The 20,884-nt window shown below is 52.5% G+C and overlaps 1 protein-coding gene and 1 pseudogene across 2 annotated transcripts in view; one reads left to right on the forward strand and one right to left on the reverse strand.

The window, feature by feature from the left end:
• Positions 1-1,572: 1,572 nt before the first annotated feature.
• Scn4a (sodium voltage-gated channel alpha subunit 4) overlaps positions 1,573-20,884 on the reverse strand; it is a 47,216-nt gene continuing 27,904 nt past the window's right edge. For both annotated transcript variants that reach the window (XM_021247565.2, XM_021247566.2), the window contains 11 exons: positions 16,421-16,906; positions 12,831-12,966; positions 12,192-12,346; positions 11,503-11,676; positions 10,822-10,944; positions 9,277-9,555; positions 8,980-9,033; positions 8,642-8,779; positions 8,073-8,177; positions 7,285-7,555; positions 1,573-6,215 (listed from right to left, as the gene is read on the reverse strand). In XM_021247565.2, the coding sequence (XP_021103224.1) occupies positions 4,990-6,215; positions 7,285-7,555; positions 8,073-8,177; positions 8,642-8,779; positions 8,980-9,033; positions 9,277-9,555; positions 10,822-10,944; positions 11,503-11,676; positions 12,192-12,346; positions 12,831-12,966; positions 16,421-16,906 (3,147 nt within the window). In that variant the 3' untranslated portion in view covers positions 1,573-4,989. The remainder of the gene's footprint in view (positions 6,216-7,284; positions 7,556-8,072; positions 8,178-8,641; positions 8,780-8,979; positions 9,034-9,276; positions 9,556-10,821; positions 10,945-11,502; positions 11,677-12,191; positions 12,347-12,830; positions 12,967-16,420; positions 16,907-20,884) is intronic.
• LOC101704201 (26S proteasome regulatory subunit 10B pseudogene) lies at positions 2,696-3,474 on the forward strand (annotated as a pseudogene).

Below are 20,884 nucleotides of genomic sequence, written 5' to 3' on the forward strand. Positions count from 1 at the left end.
GTTCTCTTCCTGGTGACAACAGCAAGCCCTGTCCTGGGCTCATGATGCCCTTTCCTTCCCGGAGCAGGAGGCTTCATAAGCCTGCCCCGCCTCTGTCCTGACTGTTCTGAGCTCCACACACTGACATCTGGCATTTCCTACTTTCCAGAAAGACAGTCAAAACAAGAGATGGGAGGATGGGAAAAGGACGAGGGACTCAGGTTGGGCAAGGGACCTCAGCCATCTCAGAAAGGATGGGGGCAGGGAGAGTCTTAGGGAAGGAAGCCCCCCCCCCATTCTCCACCCCCTGCCTGGATGGCCTGCTGAGTTCAAACCCTAACTCTAGTGTACCAACTAAAGCCTCACCAAGTCACAGTGGGTCTCAAAGTGTCCCTCATCTGGGATATTTGGAGGTAATTATGATGTCCGTAGCGAGTGCCCCTGCATTCATGGGCCAGGGCACTGAAGGCCTCCGGTGGGAGAGACTCATGAGGCAAAGCATTTCCTCACCCCACATGGCCCCACAATGGCACCAAGGTAGGCAGCACCCATTCTGAACCTCTCAGAGCCCAAATTTCCTCACCTGAGTAGCATACCAATAACCCCGCACTCTTCATGAGTGGCCATGTGCACCAAGGGCCCTTGGCAATGTGGGGGCACCATGTATCCTCAGGGAGGGGAGGAGCTCACACAGCAGGAGCGGAGGGCAAATGTGAGACTCCAGCCTATGTTGTCTACGTTTCCCACCCAGTATTTTTCCTTTTTTCTCCTGCCAGTCAAGGGTCAGGAGAAGGATGGGCTGGAGCTTCCTGCCATCTTCCGCCTCAGGGCCACAAAGGTCCCACAGGAGGTCTGGAGACACTTGAAGTGAGAATGAGCCCTGTCCCCAGAGAGGGGGCTCAGTGCCCTGGGGGCTCAGAAACCCCTGTAGGGATGCTCAACAGCCCCCCGGCATGCAAAGAGAACTGTGAGGTGGGGAGGTGCACAGGGACAACTGAGGGGCATCTTGGGGCAGCCCGTGGGCCAAGGCCTTTGTGTGCCCTACATTCCCCATGCCACAAAGGCCCCAGGACCCAGGAAAAGGGGAACAAGCATTTACTAGCCTTGAGGAACTCAGCCCCAGGAATCAGAAGTCATTACAGAAAATACAATTACTTAGCAAATTACATGTCACCCACTGGACTTGTGGGCTAAGGTTGCTACATAAGAATACTCTCTGTTGTACACAGGTCCATGTGACCCTGGACTGTCTAGGACCAGGGGTCAGGGACAGTCTTAGGGGGACAGTACTCTTCCAAGGAGACAGAAGGGATGTGAGCCCAACAGTCTCCTTGATGTCTCTGAGGGAGCAGAGAGCTGAAAGGAGCTCTTGGAGGGCAGGGGCTGGGGGCACAGCATCGCCACATGTATGTCTTGGGATCTGCCTGTTCAGAGGGACAGGAGGCTGGGACTGAGCCCACTGCATCCTGCCCCAGGGGCTGCCTCATTGTTCCCTCTTGGCAGCACAGCCCACTGGCCCTTCATCTTTCTTGGTGACCTCAGCTCTTAACCACATCCACTTGTGGAGGTGCAGAAAGGAGAAGCCCACACATCTGAGGCACCAGGGAAGGGTTTATTGTAAGAACTATACAAAGAAGCTCATCTTCCAACCTGGCTCCAGGCTGGTTACCACCTGGATAAGGTGGGAATGGGTGTCAGTCTGCAGGGAAGAGCGCCACAGGCAGGGAGAGGCCAGGCCCTGCCCATCTGCTCTTCCTCTGCAATGGACAAAGGACATTCAATCCAACAGATTCTCAAGGCTCTGGGGGCCTCACCAGTCTGAGGCCCATGAAGGAAAGGCAGAGGGACAGGGTGCTGGGAAGGGGGAGGCTCACCCCCTATGGCAGGTACCTTTTGAAGGGAGAGGCAGAGTCATGGCAGGAAGAGATGGAAGGAGTGGAGGCCTCCTTCCATAGGCAGGAGACAGGGAGCAGGGCGAGGCCATTGGTATGATGACAAGAAACAGGAATGGGAAGAGAGAAGCTTGTGGGGAGAGAAGGAGAGGGTTACCCAGGCAAGACCTGGAGGGGCAAGAGAATAGGGCAGATAACAAGGAAGACTCTGGCCCATGGGCGTGTGTGTGTGTGTGTGTGTGTGGACACATTCACACACGTGCACACACATATCTTGTTTTGAGGGTTTTGCTGCTTCCTGAGTTTTAATCAAACTGTTCATGAGAAACAAGAAAAAAGAGAAGAGGAACTTAGGTCAGCAGGGGACTCAAAGCACAAACACCCATGTCACAATCACTCACACCCTCAGGGAACAGGTCTACTCTCTCAGACACTGGTGCAATCACATGAACAGGCTGGCACAGAACACGAACACACACACACACACACACACACACACAGCAGGTGCACTCACATGGACTTCAGGCATTCCAGGGCACACTGACACACACAGACACAAACATATCTGGTTGGAGCACAAGGAGATCGAGGGCCATCTGAAGGGGTTAAGGGAACAATTAAAAGAACTTACCAAGCAGTATGAAAAGTCTGAAAATGATCTGAAGGGCCTACAAAGTGTTGGGCAGACTGTGGGTGAAGTGCTTAAACAATTAACTGAAGAAAAATTCATTGTTAAAACTACAAATGGACCAAGATAGGTTGTGGGTTGTCATTGACAGATTGACAAAAGTAAGCTAAAGCCAGGAACAAGAGTTGCTTTGGATATGACTACATTCACTATCATGAGATATTTGTCAAAAGAGGTGGATCCATTGGTTTACAACATGTCTCATGAGGACCCTGGGAATGTTTCTTATTCTGAGATTGGAGGGCAATCAGAACAGATTCGGGAATTAAGAGAGGCACAGGAAAAACACCCTTGGCATGAGCTGTTGCTAGCCAGCTAGACTGCAATTTCTTAAAGGTTGTATCTAGTACTATTGTAGACAAGTACATTGGTGAAAGTGCTCCTTTGATTAGAGAAATGTTTAATTCTGCAAGGGACCATCAGCCGTGCATCATTTTTATGGATGAAATAGGTGCTATTGGTGGTCGTCGGTTTGCTGAGGGTGCTTCAGCTGACAGAGAGATTCAGAGAACTTTGATGGAGTTACTGAATCCGATGGATGGATTTGACACTCTGCATAGAGTTAAAATCATCATGGCTACAAACAGACCAGATACACTGGATCCTGCATTGCTATGTCCAGGAAGATTAGATAGAAAAATACATATTGATTTACCAAATGAACAAGCAAGATTAGATATATTGAAAATCCATGCAGGTCCCATTATGAAGCATGGTGAAATAGATTCGGAAGCAGTTGTGAAACTTTTAGATAGGTTTAATGGAGCAGACCTGAGAAATGTTTGTACTGAAGCAGGTATGTTTGCAATTCGTGCTGATCATGATTTTGTAGTTCAGGAAGACTTCATGAAAGCAGTCAGAAAAGTGGCTGATTCTAAGAAGCTACAGTCGAAATTGGACTATAAACCTGTGTAATTTACTGTAAGGTTTTTGATGGCTGCATGACAGATACTGACTTAATGTAAAAATAAAGTTAAGGGCCAGGGATTTAGCTCAGTGGTTCCAGCGCCTGCCGCACAAGCACAAGGTCGCGAGTTTGAGCTCCACTACCAAAAATAAGATAAAATAAAGTTAAGAAAAATAATGTGTGTATGGCAATGAAATCATTAAAAGTGTATAAATAAAATGTATGTGAATACCATCATAAAAAAACCATACCCAGATGTACAGACTTTTGCAGACACTGCTGTACAATGGTTCAAACACACAGCACGAACTTGAACATACACAGTTACCCTCTCAGGCCTACAAGCAGACACACAGCCACACACACAGGTGACAGAACCCACAGGCCCCTCAGGAGGACTCTCACACCCCCCAGCTTGGCCTCTGTTCTCCAGCAGCCAGCAAAGACTGATGCCACCATGTCCAGATCAGCAGTTCCAGGCAGCAGGAAGTTGGAAGGTTGAGCTCAAACCAGGCGAGCCTTCTCTACTGCATGCCCCAGTGTGAGTACGTCACGTGAGCTCCACTATAACATTCTCAGGGTCACTTTAAAGAAAGCGAAAAGGATGCACAGGGACAAAGAGATAGGCAAGGGAAAATATGAGAAGGGAGAGATCTCTGAGGGCAGATGAGGCTACTGGTGGTTTAATGAAGGCAAGAGGAGAGAAGAAAGGGAAGGAACAGGATCTTTTCATTCAGCATCCCTGCTCCCACCCAGGTCTGGATACTCAGGCTGAGGGCAGCCATGCAGCTGGCAGGACTCGTACTTCCCATCCATGCTTCATCAAAAAGGTAACTTCCAGTGGACTCCTTCCTTCTGTTCCTCTGCTAGGGATCAGTCAGGGGAGCTAACTATCATCCTGGACGTGGCCCAGGAAAAGCTTTCAGGAATCAACCCCAGCCCAGTGCATCAAGATCCAGTGGCCAATCAAGTTTGTGGAGTTATTTCTGGATCAGTAACATTTTCCTTTTCCAGAGAATTCCCGGGCTGGTAGGGGAAGCAGCACCCCAGAGTGGGAGGGGGAGAGCTGGCTGAGTCCTGAGCTCAGGTATCTGCACTCACTGAGGTGAAGATATCTGGCCTGGAACTGGGGGCCTGTGGGCCACTTGCTGGGGAGAGGCTAGTAACCCTTAAGACTCTGGGGACAGGAGGGCAGCCAGTCCCCCCATTGTAGGCTGGCTCAATCCCATGAAGGGGGCAGAGTTCCTGACGTTCTGACCTCCCTCAGGCCAAAAGGAGGGGCAGCAGAACTCATGAGGAGGTAAGAGCAACTTGAAAATGAAATCACAGAGGCAGGGGCTTCAGCCCAGCTTGGGTCCCTGAGTTCGATTCCCATTTCTCAAGGCCTGGGTGTCAGACCCACCATGGCCAAGTCCTGTCCCCGACAAAGGAGCTGGATGCAGTCCCAGACTCAAAGGCCCGCTCCCTCACTCAGTGTGCAGGCACTGTGCTGAGGCTCAACTAGCCATCTTGTAATCTGCCTGCTACACAAGAGACTCTTTGACCCCTGGGCGCACTGTCTGCCCTGGTGATGGGGAGGGAGGCAGGGTAGCGTCTGAGGGGCTGATGGGCGTGAGCCCTATGGCAGATCCGGTGTCCCCCGTGGAGCCCTCCTTCTGCCCCTGGACCTGTACACTGGTCTTCCCGTTCTCCGGGCCATACATCTGGCTCATGGCATTGGCGATCAGCCCCTCCTTCTCAGGGGCCCCGTCCCCACTGCCGTCCTGGCTGTGGCGGTACATGTAGGATGCCTGCTTTACAGAGCGCTGCAGCAGGTGCCGGCGGTAGGCCCTCTGGATCTTGATGGCACACACCTCCTCGTGTTTCCTTTTCAGGGTGGTGGTGATGGGCTCATAGGAGACCTTAGAGGGGTTGGCAGCCATGAACTTCTCCTCCATGGTCTGCTTGAGGGCATCCATCTCCCCAGAGTCACCCAGCACCTCTTTAGTCAGGGCAAAGAGGATGTCCAGACAGTGGATCTTGTCCCCTGGCACCATGGGCAGGTCCAGAGTGATGAGTTTGATTTTGTTGGGCTTGGCGATCTTCAGTGGCTCCTGCAGGGTGTCCACAAAGTCAGAGAGGCGGCTGTATTCAATGAACTGTGTGGCATCAGGGTCGAATTTCTCCCATGTTTCATAGAACATCTCAAAGTCATCCTCACCAAGGGGCTCACTGCTCTCCTCAGTTGCCACATTGAAGTTCTCCAGGATAATGGCAATGTACATGTTGACCACAATGAGGAAGGAGATGATGATGTAGCTGCAGAAGAAGCAGATACCAATGGATGGGTTACCGCAGTTGCCCTTGATATGGGTACCAGGGTTCTCTAGTGTGGGGTCACAATCTGGGGGCCCACTGTTGAGGATGGGGTTCAGAAGCCCATCCCAGCCAGCTGATGTGGTGATCTCAAAGAGGCAGATGATACTGTTGCCAAAGGTCTCAAAGTTGAACATGTCATCAATGCCCGATTCTTTCTTCACATAGGCAAAGTTGGACATGCCGAAGATGGAATAGATAAACATGACCAGGAAGAGGAGGAGGCCGATGTTGAAGAGGGCGGGCAGTGACATCATGAGGGCGAAGAGCAGCGTCCGGATGCCCTTGGCCCCACGGATCAGCCGCAGGACACGCCCGATCCGTGCCAAGCGGATCACACGGAACAGTGTGGGTGACACGAAGTATTTCTGGATCAGCTCAGAGAGTGCAAGGCCTGCAGAGAGGAGCAGGAGCTGGGTCAGAGAGCAGGGACATGGGGCTCAGGGGTCTGGCTCCTGTGCTCTGCCCCACAGAGGAGCAGATGGGCTTAACCCTCTTAGCACAGCCCCGACCATTCAGGCTGGGCTCCCCGATGGGGCCTTCTTTGCCCCAGTGGAGCTGGAGATGGGATATGGCAAAGGTGACAGAGTGAAGACTCCTTGTAGATGTCACAGATGAGATGGACTGGTATGGGCAGGACAGCTATGTGACTCGAGGTATGGCTCTTGTTTGCAACTCAGTTTCCTCCTCTGTGAAATGGGAATGATAATAATACCTGCCTCACAGCGTTGCTGTAAATGAGTAAAGTAATACCTGTAAAGTGCATAGCACAGTGCCAGGCATATAGTAAATGCTCAGCAAAGGGTGGCTAGTTACTCATATGGTGATATGTTTGTCCATACACTTTTCAGGGATATGGAGACAGTGGGACTGTCTTAAGTTTTCCCTGGGGCACTCAAGTGTACATCTGCTGGTCAGGCCCCTGTCTGCCCATCTTTCGTTTTTGGTGCTACTGGGGAGTGAAACTGGGGCATGAACCCAGGGTATGAACCCAGCCTTTAAACATTTTTTATTTTTAGTTTTGAGATAGGATCTCACTAAGTCACTAAGTTGATTCTTCTGAGTACTGGGATTACAGGCATGTGCTACCACACCTGGCTGGGTTCATGTCTGTCTGTCTTTCTCTCTCTCTTTCTTCCTTCCTTTCTTCCTTCCTTCCTTACCCCCCCTCTCCCTCTCCTCTCTCTCTCTCTCTCCCTCTCTCTTTCTTTTGGTACCAGGGATCAAACTCAGGACCTTGCACTTGCAAGGCAAATGCAGCACCACTGAGCTAAATCCCTGGCCCAGTCCATGTATTTCTTGAGGTGTGTTCGTGTGTGCACAGGTGACAGGATGCCTATGTGCATTAAGAGTGATTGGCTGTTATACGCATGTGTGTGCGTGTGCTAGGTTTATGAGCAGGTGTGTGTGCATTCAGAAAGCCTTCCTGAATGACTCACATAGGCACTGCCCTGCCAGCTTACCCACAATGGACAGGATGACAACCACAAAGTCAAAGATGTTCCAGCCAATGGTGAAATAGTACTGGCGCAGGGCAAACATCTTGAGCACACACTCCCCCGTGAAGATGATGATGAAGATCATGTTGATGTTGTACAGGATGTCCACCTTGAGCTGGCTCTGGTCATCCGTCTCCACCATCATGGTGACCATGTTGAGGCAGATGAGGATCATGATGGTGATGTCAAATACCTGTTTTGTCACGAAGTCATACACCAAGCCTTGGATCTTGTTCTACAGCACATGAGTGGACATGGGGTGGAGGACAGGGTCAGGGCCAGGACAGGAAGGGTGCAGGCAGGAAACACAGGATGACGGAGAGGACATGGACAGAGAGGTGTCAGGGGTGGTGGTGAGATCAGCCATGAGAGGGGAGGCCCTGGGACCTCATCATCCTGTGGTCCGTGGAAATCCCTCCTCACTTTGGGACCCTCCCTAGCTTCAAGCTCCCCCAGTCACTGCTCACCTTTCTCCCAAAGTCATTTCTTATTGGGCAGAGTTTCTGGACATCTTCCTCCCCCATAGGCCACTGAGGGCCCCAAGAGAGGAGGTGGGTGGACACCAGTGGGGTGTACAGGGCCAGATGAGGGGTAAACAAGTGACCTGAGTCTAGTGGCAGCTGCTGGGTGTGCACAAATGTGAACCCTGCCTGCCTGGTCAGCAGAGTGCAGGCTGCATTTCACCCTCATCAGCCCCCAGGGCAGCAGCCTGGTGCAGGCTACAGGAGCAGCAGGAGCAGGGGCCAAGGTACCTGGGGCCGTGGAATCGGCTTCTGGGGCTTCTTGGAGCCAAGCTTCTTCATGGCATTGTAGTATTTCTTCTGTTCCTCTGTCATGAAGATGTCTTTCCCTCCGAAGTACAGTGGGATGGGGCTCATAAGCCTGAGTGGGGCCCCTTCTGTCTCTAGGGCTCCTCTACCTCAGGCACCACTCTTAAAGCATCCCCCACCCCTGCAGAAATGCCTAGTAGGAAGGAGGAGGGGACTGGGAGGGATTAAGGGTCCAGAAGGGAGGGGTAGGGGTGACAGACAGAGGGAAGGGACCGATGCTGCCTGGAAGCCTGTGTTGGGACAATTTCCAGCAGTGTCTCACTGAGTCCTTAGAATAACTCAGCAAGCTAGGTTGTAGCAATGTCACTTTATAGATTAGGGAAATGATGTCACCATTCAAGGTTCCCTGGTGGGATCTGGAACCAGGCTAGCTGTGGGGCATGCTGCCAGCAACAGCACAGGGCTGTCAGGCAGCTGGTGACCACAGGAAGGAATGAGTGGATGGGGGGAGGGGAAGCAGGAGACAGGGCAGTGCGGGGGCAGATACTCATCTTCTTCTTCTGCTGGTTGAAGTTGTCGATGATGACACCGATGAAGAGGTTGAGCGTGAAGAAGGACCCAAAGATGATGAAGATGACAAAGTACAGATACATGTAGAGGTTCACCTCGTACTGCGGCTGGTCCGCCTGCTGTAGGGGCCATGGGATGGGACAAGGTGAGATGCATACACAAGTTTCTCCCTGCTCCCCAAAGTACTGTGGGCAGGGGCCACTCTCCCCCAGGCTGCTAGGGCTCCCAAGGAGATGGCGTGGTGGGGTAGGGAATGTGCTGCTATGGCACTGTCCCTCCCTGGCTCACTCACCAGCCACGTCTCAGTGACCTGACTCACCTCCCGGGAGTCCACTGCTGCATACATGATATCCATCCAACCCTTGAAGGTGGCCTAGGAGAAGAGGTGAAATTGATCCACAAATTTCCCTTCCCTCCCCAGCAGGGCTCCTCCTTGGGGCCCCATTCCAGAACCCCCTAACAGACGAGAGAGATCTGGACACTACCTCAGCATCCCACAGCATTGGAAGAAAGGTAGGTGGCCCCCTAACAAGGAGTGATAGTGGTTTCCAGTACAATGATAGACCGGAAGGCACCGCTGTCCTAGTCCTGGGCATGGGCAGTGGGTGACACTCACCACCTGGAGGAGGGAGAGGTAGCCTAGACCCACGTTGTCATAGTTGACCTTGACGTTGAGCCAGCGGACCTGGCCTGTGTGCATGAGGCTCTCACACTCGGACTTGTTGTTGACCTCAGAGATATCGAACCTCTCAGAGGTGGTAGTGTTGATGCAGTGGTAGAACTTCCCAGCAAACAAGTTGACGCCCATTATGCTGAAGATGAGCCAGAAGATGAGGCAGACAAGCAGCACATTCATGATGGAGGGGATGGCTCCCAGGAGGGCATTCACCACCACCTGAGGGCCAGCGGCTGGTCACTGCTACGGCCCCCTGAGAGAGGACTCCTCAGATGCACACCAAGCAGAGGACCTCAGGAAGGGCCTCTTGGAGGATGGCCGCTCTGAGCAAGGCCTAGTGGGGAGAAGCTGTCTGCTGGGAGAGGGGTGGAAGAGGGGTGGGGATGACAAGGGCTAGGGATGGGGCACAGCTGGCCTGGTGGTTGGGCAGCGAGGCTTCTCTGCTTGGCTGGAGCCATCAGGCCAGAGTGGGGGCACTGAGCTTCTCTGGAAGCAGCCTTGTCATGGGCCACCAGGCAGGAGACAAACACTCTTTCCTCAGCCCCCATAGGAAACTCAGCCCATGTGACCTGGTCCCTGCTCATTGGCTCACATAATTAGTGACACACACATCGAAAAGGGACAGAGAAGAGGCCACCAGGGTCTTTGAAACAGCATGATTCCAGCACTAAACCCCAGCTGCCCATGAGCCCTGGTCACACAGGCTCATCAAACTGTTTCAGTCTGGGCTGAGTCTGAGAATTGTCTTTTTTTGAGGACCTGTTCCATGACCTTCAGACAGTGGATGGCAGAAGCCCATGGTGCCCAGGGGAGCTCTGTTTCTCCCTGGGCTACCGCCCAGCTGTGTAGTCACGGGCAGGTTATTTCCCCTTAGTAGGGAGGGGTTCCCAACCCAGGGTGTGGGCAGGCCCAGGCCTGAAGTGGCCTCTTGCATGAGCAGCAGGGAGCCACTGGGGTGAGCCTGCCTCTGGCCTGCAACCAGTCCATTCACAAGGTCCCCATGGAGCAAGTCTTGTTCCTTCCCTTCACTGGGGGAAGTTCCATTCATCTTGCCCAGACCATGTTTACCTGTCACTTCCCCTCTCAAGGGCCTGAGGGGATCTTCTCTACACTGACCTCAAGCTCAAGGGTATGACTCTACTCAGGCCCAAGGAGGCCAGGCTGAGAGGCACCTTCACACCTCATATTTCAGTCCTCCTGGGGGAGGCAATGTGAGGTAAGGGGAGGGAGAGACACCTATGAATCCACAGGCCTGCCGGCCTTCATACTCTTCTCCCTGCCACAAGCCCTTCTGGGCACTGCAGCAGCCTCTGCTGCCCCCAGTGGTGGTAAGAGGGGCTGAAGGAGGGGATGGGGTAGGCCAGGCCTCCATAAGCAGGTCGAGCCCTGATGGTAGCTAGAATACAGACACAGGCCTCTCCACCTTGCCCTGTGGGTGGCTGCTTCCAATCAGTAGCCCTCTTCAGGGGCCCTCTTAGTACCCACCCTCATGCCCTCGAATCGAGACAGTGCCCTCAGGGGACGAAGGGCCCGAAGTGTTCTCAGGGATTTGATGGGTCCCAGCTCTGAGTAGCCCAGCCAGTTTGCTACCAGGCTGATGATGGAGACCTGGAAAAGAGGAATGGGTGTGGTCAGGGAGCCCAGGACCCTTGGATTCCCCCAAGCCAGTGCAACAGCCCCTAGAAAGAGATCTCTCCTTGAGGGGGCGTCTTCCCGAGCTCACAGCTCAGTGGACCCTCTCCCTAGTGGGTGGTCCTGACTGGTGGGAAGAGCAGCCCTGGACCTGTCTCAGAACCTCTGGAGCCTGGCTACGTCCTCAGTGATATCACCAGGTGACTGGGGATGACAATAAATAAGAGAGATAATACCCATCTCCTTCATGGGCCTGTATGCCCATCAAAGGGGGTATGGAAATCCTCTCCAGAAACTGGCAGGGATCATATGGTCCCAGGATCATATGGTCCCAGGCCTGACTGACCCTTAGGAGAAATGTGGTCTCTTATTCCTCCTCACTGGAAGCTAGTCTGCCGGGAAGAGTGCTGCTCTGGGGGTTTGACTCGGGGTGTGCCTGTGGGTAGGCCCTGACTCCCAAGGCCTGAGCTCCTGAAAGTCCACAGTCACAACGGCCTCGGAATCTGGCTGAGGGGTCCAGACTGGCAAACTCACATCTACGATGAGGAAGTCGAGCCAGCACCAGGCGTTGGTGAAGTACACTTTGAAGCCATATGCCACCCATTTGAGCAGCATCTCCATGATGAAAATGTAAGTGAAGATCTTGTCAGCGTATTCTAGGATGGTGCGGATGACTGGCCGCTGCTCGATATAGATATCTTCAAAGGCCTGGGGGACACCAGCATAAGCTGAGGGTGGCCAGGGGACCAGAGGCGGGGGCAGCAGCCATATCCCATATCCTGTCCCATATCCTCCCAGGGGTCTGCTGTGGGAGCCAGGCCAGGGGCAGCTGTGGACATGTCCCAGTCCCTTCCCCATCATGGAGAGGAGCGAACTGCCCAGTGGGGAGGAGTTTCTTGGTTCCCAATCATCTGCTGGGAGTTCGGCAGTGATGCATCTCAGCCTTCCCTTGGCCTTCCCCCAAAATTCCCAGGGCCCACCTACCTCCCCAGTAACCAGAAGTTCACAGTCAGAGCCCACAGAACAAGAGGGACCTATCTGGCACCTTGAGAAGCATATGCATTCTAAAATATATCCTGGAGGCACAGGTGAGTCCTTTTCAGAACTCTCTGAGTTTGGGACTTTCCAGGCCATGTCCATCCCTGGGAGGGATCCCTCAGAGGGACTCCTTGTAGCTTGGCACCTGCATCTGTCCCTGCCCTGTCCCCTGGGGTGGTGCCTACCAGGGCCCCACTGCTAAGCAGGATCATGAAGACAATGAAGGTCTCGAACCAGTTGTGCTCAACAATCTTGAAGCAGGCCCTGCGAAGAGTCCACCACATCTTCCCACGGTCCTGAGAGATGTCCACATAGAGGCAGGGGAAGCGCTGCACACAGGCTGGGGGACAGGTCCAGCACCGTGTCATGTGGCTGCCCCTCTACAGCCTCCACCTCACTGCTCCCCAGACCCAGGGCCCTTTCTTCCCACACCTGGCTCCATCTGGCTCATGTGGGGGTCAGGTCCTCCCTCCATAGCCCACTCTACCTATGTGTCAATGCGGCCAGGGAAGGACACAGAGGAAAGGTGCTCTGCGAAAGGAGGTTCAGGCCAGCTGTTCCCCATCCCCACCTTGCCCAGGCAGGTCACTCAGCTCAGCCCAGGCCTTTTGGACAAAGATGTTTCGCCAGGGCTGTCTTCTGAGGCCTGAGGCTCAGGAGGTGGCTCACCCAGGGTGAGGCAGGGAGGGCAGCACCAGGGAGGAAGGCCTGCTGTTTTTGCACGGCCTTCTCTAGCCCTGGGACAGCCTGTCTCTTACAGGGACACTGGGCTGGGGGAGGTACCCAGGCTGAGTAAGGGTGCTGCCCCTGGGGAAAGTCCTTACGTTCTGTGAAGCACTCCTCAGGCTGCTCTCCCTCGGGGTTCTCCTCAGCCTGCTCCTCGGGGTCCTCCTCTGGGGGCTTGTAGTCAGCTGTGCTGCAGACGGAGGAGTTCCCATCGTAGAGGGGCTGCGGCAGTTTCTGCAGGGCCACAGGGGCATGTGACCCCTGGGCCCCAAGAGATCCCCTCATCCTCCCACCAGGCGGGGCAGGATGGGAGACCAGAGGGAAAGGAGAAAAGGAGTGGAGGAGGTGCATCCATTCATTCAAGCACTCAGCTCAGGGTAACTGAACCAGCACTGTGCCCCATGCAGAAGAACCACAGGGACAAAGGTGGCTGCTGTCTTGCCTGATGGCATCTGAGGTCTGGGAAGGAGCAATGAGGGCATAAGGAGACAGGAGACAGGTGAGGGCCTCAGGTAAGGGAGGAGGCTGACCGGAATCAGGGGGGAAGTGGCTGGACGGGGCTCAGCAGGCTGGGGGATCTGGAGAAGCAGGGGAGCATGAAGGGAGCCAGCAGAGGAAAAAGAGCCCAGAAAGGACTTTTGAGGATATAGAGGTAAGAAAAGGAGTCATGCCAAGGATCAGTGGAACAGATTAGAAGATGCAGAAACAACTCCAGACACACTCAGCCACCTCATCTTTGACAAAGGAGCCAACCATCCTCACTGGAGGAAAGATAGCCTATTTAATAAATGGTGCTGAAAAAACTGGATTTCAGTTTGCCAAAAATTAAAACTAGATCCCTATCTTTCACCATGCACTAAACTAAAATCCAAGTGGATTAAAGATAAGATCTAAATACTAAAACAGAAACACTAAACTTGCTGGAAAATAAGTTAGGTAGAACTCTCAAAGACATTGGCATAGAAAAGGACTTTATAAACAAATCCTCAGTAGCATGAGAACTAGCACAAAGAATCAACAACTGGGTTCTCATCTTATTAAAATGCTTTTGCACTACAGAGAAACCACCAACAGAGCTAAGAGACAACCTACAACGTGGGAAAAAAATTTTCTACCAGCTGTTCCTCAGACAAAGGTCTGCTATCCAGAATATATAAAGAACTAAAAAAAAATCAGAGCCCCCAAATATAAAGACCCAATTCAAAAATGGACATCTGAAATGAACAGACATTTCTCAGACAAAGAAGTAAAAGCAGCAAATAAACACATGAAAAAATGTTCAACATCACTGGTCATTCGAGAGAGATGTAGATGAAAACAATGCTGAGATTGTACCTCACCCCAGAAAGAATGGCTGCTATCAAGAAATCAACTAATAACAAATGCTGGCGGGGGTTCGGGGAAAGAGGAACCCTTCTCCATTGTTGGTGTAACCACTGTGGAAATCAGTGTGGAGACACCTCAAAGAACTAGGGCTAGAGGTCCCATTTGACCCAGCTATTCCCCTGCTGGGTATCTTCCCCAAAGAATTAAAAGAATCATACCACAGCGATATATGTGCACCCATGTTCATAGCGGCACAATTTTTTTTTCCATAGCGGCACAGTTTGTAATAGCTAAAACTTGGAAACAGCCCAATTGCCCATCAACTTGAGACTGGATAAAGATGTTGGGGTTTTTTAAAAAAAATAAAATCGAGTACTACTCAGCCATAAAGAATGAGAAATTAGAGACATTTATAGGTAAATGGATGCACATTGAGGCCCATACTCAAGTGAAATAAATAGGACAGACATGTGTAAATACTGAATAGTTTCTCTGGTGTGAAAAACTAAAAGTGTAAATAAGAATCAAAATGTATAATTGATGTTGTGAAACAGGAAGAAAAAGTCTAAAGGAGTAGGGGAAGTGGGAGGGGTAGGGGAAAGGAAAGAAGGGAAAGGAAAAAATATGAGAAAAGGAAAAAATGGAAACAAAGTCTTTGTAAGTAGGGAAGGGTGGAGGGTTTGAAGGGAGGGCAGAGGAATGGGGAAAAAATAAGAACCAAGATACATCATGTAAAGGTACAAGATCCCAATGATGACTGTAACCATATTGTGTACCTAAAATGTACCAATAAACTTAATGGAAAAAAAGAAAAGAAAAGGGGCCATGATGGAGCTGGGCACCATAGCCCACACAAAACAGGCCAGCAGTGCCCCCAGAATCCCAGCCTTCCTACCCCAGGATCTGTTTGGCTGAAGGATCCAAAAAGGATGGAAAGTTTTCCCCAGCTAAGGCACCAGTTGGGTGCTGTAGGAACCTGATCAGCGTGGGGGTGGGGATGGGGCTGTTGCTCTGTCCTGGCCAGGCCTCCTCCCACCTCCTCCTGGCATCGTCCTAGGCCAGCTTCCCAGACCCGGCCTTCAGTCTGCAACTGGGCCCTGGATTGCTGTGGGTGAGGCCCCTGAAGAGCAAGGTGGCCTGGGCAGCTTGGTGGTGGTTGGGTTGTGGTGGGGACAGCCTGGCAGCCACAGCAGTGACCAGAAAACCAAGGATGGATGATGATTCTCGTTCCCAGTTGACAGAAAGGGAAACTGAGACCGAGTGTTACGTCAGCCATGATATCAACTGAGCTGCCTGCCTCACTTGTGCACCTCAACTCCCATAATTCCCCTTGGTGCTCTGCCTATCCCCGCTTCAGAGTTCCCAGGCCCACTCCTTTCCCAGAGCCTTGGACCTAGTGCTCTTAGCCCCTCCTCCATCAAGTTCTTCATACCGAGGTCCAGGACTGGTGCCACATTTCCTGGGCTATTTATAGCTCAGTAGGCGCTTGGTCCCCTGATAAGTCATCGTGCCACATATTTGGGGAGAATAAGGAGTCAGGACAAAGGTCATTAGGCTCCAGTGCCCAGCCAGGCTCAGGGCTGGTGGTATGGGGCCAGCAGAGCCCCTGGCCTCCCTTGTGTGCTAGTCTTACCCTGACAAGGCTACAGAGTGGGTAAGGGGGCCTCAGTGTCCGTGCCCCTGGGAGGCCCAGGCAGGGTCTCAGCCTCATCTCTGACCTCTGGGGTGACTGCCACCTACGTTTTAGTCCCCTTCTCATTCTTGCAAGAGAGGGGCAGAGGAGGGGGAGCTGGGCCTAGCAGCAAGGCCCTTGTGTGGCCTGGGTGGGCCCAGGTTCCCATCCTGAAGCTACGTCACAGCTCTCAGTTGTCTTTGTCCCCAACTTCCATTGGTCTTGTAACTCCTCTCCTCGGAGCTTCTGGCCTGGACCTGACACCTTGGAAGATTGAGACCAGCCCCAGGTGGTGTGTAAGCAGAAACAGATGATTGTGGCAAGGACTTGTTAGAGCCTTCAAACTCAGAGGGGGATTTAAGAGAGGCTTCTTGGGTCCCAATCCTAGACCTGAGGTGCCATGGCTAAAGCATCCTGTCCAAGAGCACCACCTGCTGGTAAGAAGGTCCAGATAGTATTTTGCCTGGCTGATCCTAATCATGCTAAGTTACATTACAGAACTCTTCCTATGGGCTTTGCGCACAGCATGTCACATAATGCTCACATCAAAGCCTACATCATCGTGCTCATTTTACAGATGAAGAAACTGAGGGTCAAAGAGGATTTGTGACTCGGCAGAAGTCACATAAAAATTTGAAGCCAGGTTTATCCGGCCCCCAGCCCCTCCAGCCAGACTCTGGATGGGCTCACCTTGACATCCTCGGGCTCAGAGAATGTGTCAGTTTCCTCCTCAGTTGGCATCTCTAGGTCGGACTCCTCGGAGGCGATGGGCACCTGGATGGTCAGGTAGGGGTTGTTGATGAAATTGAGGTGGTCCAGCTCAATGCTGGAGGGAGGGCCGTGAGGCAGGCCCACATGGTTCAGGATGTGATTGTCCTTCAGGTCCTTGTCCTCTTCCTCAGGGGGGGGTTCCTTCTTTTTGTCCTTGGGGGCACTGTCCCCAACCTCTCCAGCCTCCCCGGAACCCCCGGGCTCCCCAAGGGTGAGCATTATCTCCTTGGGCGTCAGGATTTTGCCATGCAGCAGCCCCAAGAGGAAGGCCTTAGCAAAGCCGATGCCCCACTTGATGCGCCCGATGGCAATCTGCAGGTTGTTCATCTCGCCATCCTCATCTGAGGCTGCCAGGCTGTCGGCACTGAAGGAGCTCAGCAGGAGGGCCAGGAACAAGTTCAGGACCTGCAAGCAAGGCCAGGGAGAGTCTCAGGCCAACCTCCTGGTCTCTGGGGTAACATCCTCAGCCAGCCCGTGGGCTTTAGACAAAGTGACACCGCCTAATGGGATGCCTGAGTGTGACTGCTCTCAGAGGGGAGCATTGTTATTATCCCACTTTGCAGACACGGGAACTGAGGCTTCGGCTGATGACAGAACTCAGCAGCCCAAGGCAGTGGTAGGCTTTGGGGAGGCACACTGGGTGACAAGGAGTCTTTCTGCGGCTCTGTCCCCTAACTCCACTGTCAGGGGATGCAGAACAAAGAACAGGGTTCAAGTCTCCCAGCCTCTAGAATTTATTCGGAGCCTTAATCTTTGAGCCTTTTCCTTTCATCTGTTAAGTGGGACTCTTAATAGATCTTGTGCTCCCCTGTGTTCAGCTTCTGTCCAAATAGCAGCTGTCCGTTTTTCTCCCCTTGGGGGTCCTTATCCCACTTACTCCTGGTTACCTTCTCCTATCTCTACTTACAGGGACCAACAAGGCTACTAGTCAGTCTCCCTTCACCCTCTTCCCACACTTTATTTTCCAATGGACACACAATTACTGAACCCCTGCCACTGTTGGTGAACAAGTGGCCTCAGGAGCCCACAGGTTAGAGAGACAGATGTGTGCTTACATAAGTACAATGCTGAGGGTTTACATGGCAACAGAGAACAGGATGCACAGGTTTGGCTCCGAACCCCAGTTTACTAGTTGTGTGTTCTGAGCCAAATTGCTTCACTGCTCTGTGCCTCAGTTTCCTCATCTGTAAAATGGGGATGATTTCAGTACTCCTCATTTTGTTGTGACAATTAAAAGATCAATCCAAGGACAGCTGTTCAGAACAGGTTGGTTGGTATTATGTGTGCAATAGAAAACTATACATGGTACAGTGAAGAGCAAGATGAACTCACATTTCATAGATGAGGAAATTGAGTCCCAGAAAGGTAGAGTGACTTGCTCTGGGACAGACAGCATAGTCAGAACCATAACCCAGGCTTCTAGCATTGAACATGTTCAGAGGGCACACTTTGCTTTACACTACGATATGAAAGCTGTTCCCAGAGGCCAGCGGTGTGGTAGTCCCTCCTTCCACCCGCCCACACGTCCCTGGGGGAGTGGCAGAAAGGCAAAGCTGGTTGGGGTGGGGGATCCTGGCCCCTGCCAGCCAGAGGAGCAGCCTGGTCCTTACTTTAGGCCCGGGGGTGGTAACCAGAGGTAACCACCTCTGTGAGTGGGCATGAGGAACCAGGGAACCTGCATGTGTGAGGCTATGCCCTTGACCCTCCTTTCCATGTGCCTCACTCTCTGGCTACCAGTGTCCTTCAAAGTCACTTTGTCATTGTCTTAACTATCATGTTAATACAGTTAATATCATATTAAAATAATATATTAGAACCCTCTTTGAGAGAATGTGCTGGGGGGAATTTCAGAACCACACCATGTCCTCTAGCTCCCTTTCTGCCTTGGCCCCCACCCACATTTATTGGTCTTCCTTCTCCCTCTTTCGGGCGGGGGGAGGCATCCAGTTGCCAGAAACACATCTGAGATGGGAATTAGCTGCTCTCTGGGTCAGCAGGGTTTGCACACGGCTCCTGCCTGGGCCAGAAATAGCCTCCTTGGGCAAAGGGGTGGGGGCAAAGGATAGGAGGGAGATGGAGGTTGTGTTCCCCTGGGGGCTCTCTGGGGGGGTTGCCTAGGATCCAATCACTTCCTCTTCTTTCCCATAACCCCGATGAAGTGACCAAGTACCGTGGATGCAGGGGGCACAGGTCCCCACACTCCTTGGAAGGGTGCCTGGTGCCCGCAGGCAGACACCTGCTTCTCTGAAGCCTGAGGAGGAGGATGGGAGGGGCAGTGCCCAAGGAGCTGATGGTGCTGCCTCCCTGGGCCACTCCACTCCTTCTGAGCAAACTGGAAAAGCCACAGAGTTGGGCTGGAAAGAATGCCAATGTGTGTGTGTGTGTGTCTGTGTGTGTGTGTGTCTGTGTGTGTCTGTGTGTGTATGGGAAATAGGCAATGTGCCACAAGGGTTGCAGACTCTGGAGCCAGATCCTAAGGTCTCAAATCCTGAACTCGTCACTAATTTACCTCCCCGGGCCTCTGCTTCCTTGGGTATGAAACAAACAAAGCAGCACAACCCCCACGCATGGGTGGTAAGGACCGAGTGAGCAAACACAGGCAACACACTAGGTGCCCAGCACCACCAGCATCATTGCTGGTGTTGAGGCGATCGGTATTATGATTGCTGCTCTCAGTGGTGGCATGGTTACTGGAGTCACAGACCCAGGCTCTAGCCAGCCACGTGGCTCTGGCAGTGCCTCCTTCAGGCTGTGGAAACAGCATTACCTGCCTCATAGGGTTGCTGGGAGGATTAAGGATAATACACCAAAAGCCCTGGGCACAGGGACTGGCACACAGCAGGAGGCCAAGGCTGACATAGGAGCATTTTGCCCATGGTCAGTGCCCATTGTCTCCCTCCTCCACCTCTGCCAAGGGTATCTCATCAATCTTAGGGACTACCAACTTTATTACAACAATTTTAAACACAAAACACTTGGCTGGAATATCTCCCCTCCGCTGGCCTCATGTGCCAAGTGCTTTGCTAAGCACTGAGATGTGCACTACATAACCCTCCTGACCACCCACTGTCAGCATCCCAACAATTAGCATCCCCATTTTCCAGATGAGAAAACCAAGACCCAAAGGGGCTAAACTTCTTGCTCAAGTTTCCCCAGTCAGCAAGTGGCAGAAACATTTCTGAGTCTCCACTCATAGAGACAGAATCCCGCTCTAGATTCTTGCGGCCACTTGCAAACTTCTACCTGCAAACTTCTGCGGAGGGCTGTGTCCCTCCCCAGTCCTGCCTCGAAGTTCAACCTGAGCACCTTCCCGTCTCTCTCCACTCCCTCAGGTGGCACTGTCTCAGGGACAGTGAGCCTGGGCTCTCCTCTCTAGCTGTCCCACGGTCTCCTCCTTCAATGGAGGTGACACCCCCACCCCCACTGCCCCTGCCCCCAGCCAGAGCTCAGCGATATCTGAGAAGCGCTGACCCAGCAGCCCAAGGATTCCACAGGCCTTTGTGGAACGTGGGGACTTTCATGTGTCTTCCACCCCCTGTTGCCCAGGCCAGTGCTGCCTACCATGGGGCAGCTGGGCCCGGCACTCCAGGACAGCGACAGAAGTGACCCCTCAACTCCCAAGAAGAGGAAGAGTCAGGGCGGGCACAGTTAGGAGAGACACATCCATGGCCCCAGCCACAGAAATGCTACTGGGGGACCCCGGACCCTGCCCCCACCTCGCTGCCCCACCTCTCCTGGACAGCCTCACACACCATGCCCTGAGCTCTGGATATCATCCCTGGAGTCTCCCAACACCGGGACATAATTCTTTTTTCCAGAGCCTGGGCTCACAGGCCCAGGAACAGAGGTGGGTAAGAGGGCAGGAGAAAACCAAGAGCTAGAGGTCCCAGTCCCAGCCCACACTGTGCCTTTCTGTGCATCAGTAAGGCCAATCTTCCCAGCAACCCCATCAGATACTATTTGTTTTCATTTTTTATTTTTTATTTTTTTGAGCAGGGCTATATTGAACTCAACGATTCTCCTGTCTCAGCCTCCTGAGTGCTGGGATCACAAGTGTGCTCAATCACACCTGGCTCATGAGGCATCTATTGTTTTTTTTCCTATGTGATAGAGATCCCAGCCTGACCAGAGATTAGTCATGGGTTCAAGGTGACAGCGACAATGGCCAGGGGACTGGGATGGTAATCCGGGTCTGTTTTACCCATCATCATGTTACTTTCCTCAACATACTACCTACTCCTTGACCCCTGGACCAAGCTTGGAGCTTCTCTGAAATGCAGATTCCAGGGCTCTGGCACAGAGCTGCAGAATCAGATTCTCTGGAAGTGGGACCAGGAATCTATATTTTAAGAAATTCCAGATGATTCTTAAACAGTTTTATGT

This window comes from Heterocephalus glaber, unplaced genomic scaffold (assembly GCF_053883595.1).
Source record: "Heterocephalus glaber isolate CG9 unplaced genomic scaffold, H.glaber_assembly_v1.0 deba00001124, whole genome shotgun sequence".
Taxonomy (NCBI): Eukaryota; Metazoa; Chordata; class Mammalia; order Rodentia; family Bathyergidae; genus Heterocephalus; species Heterocephalus glaber.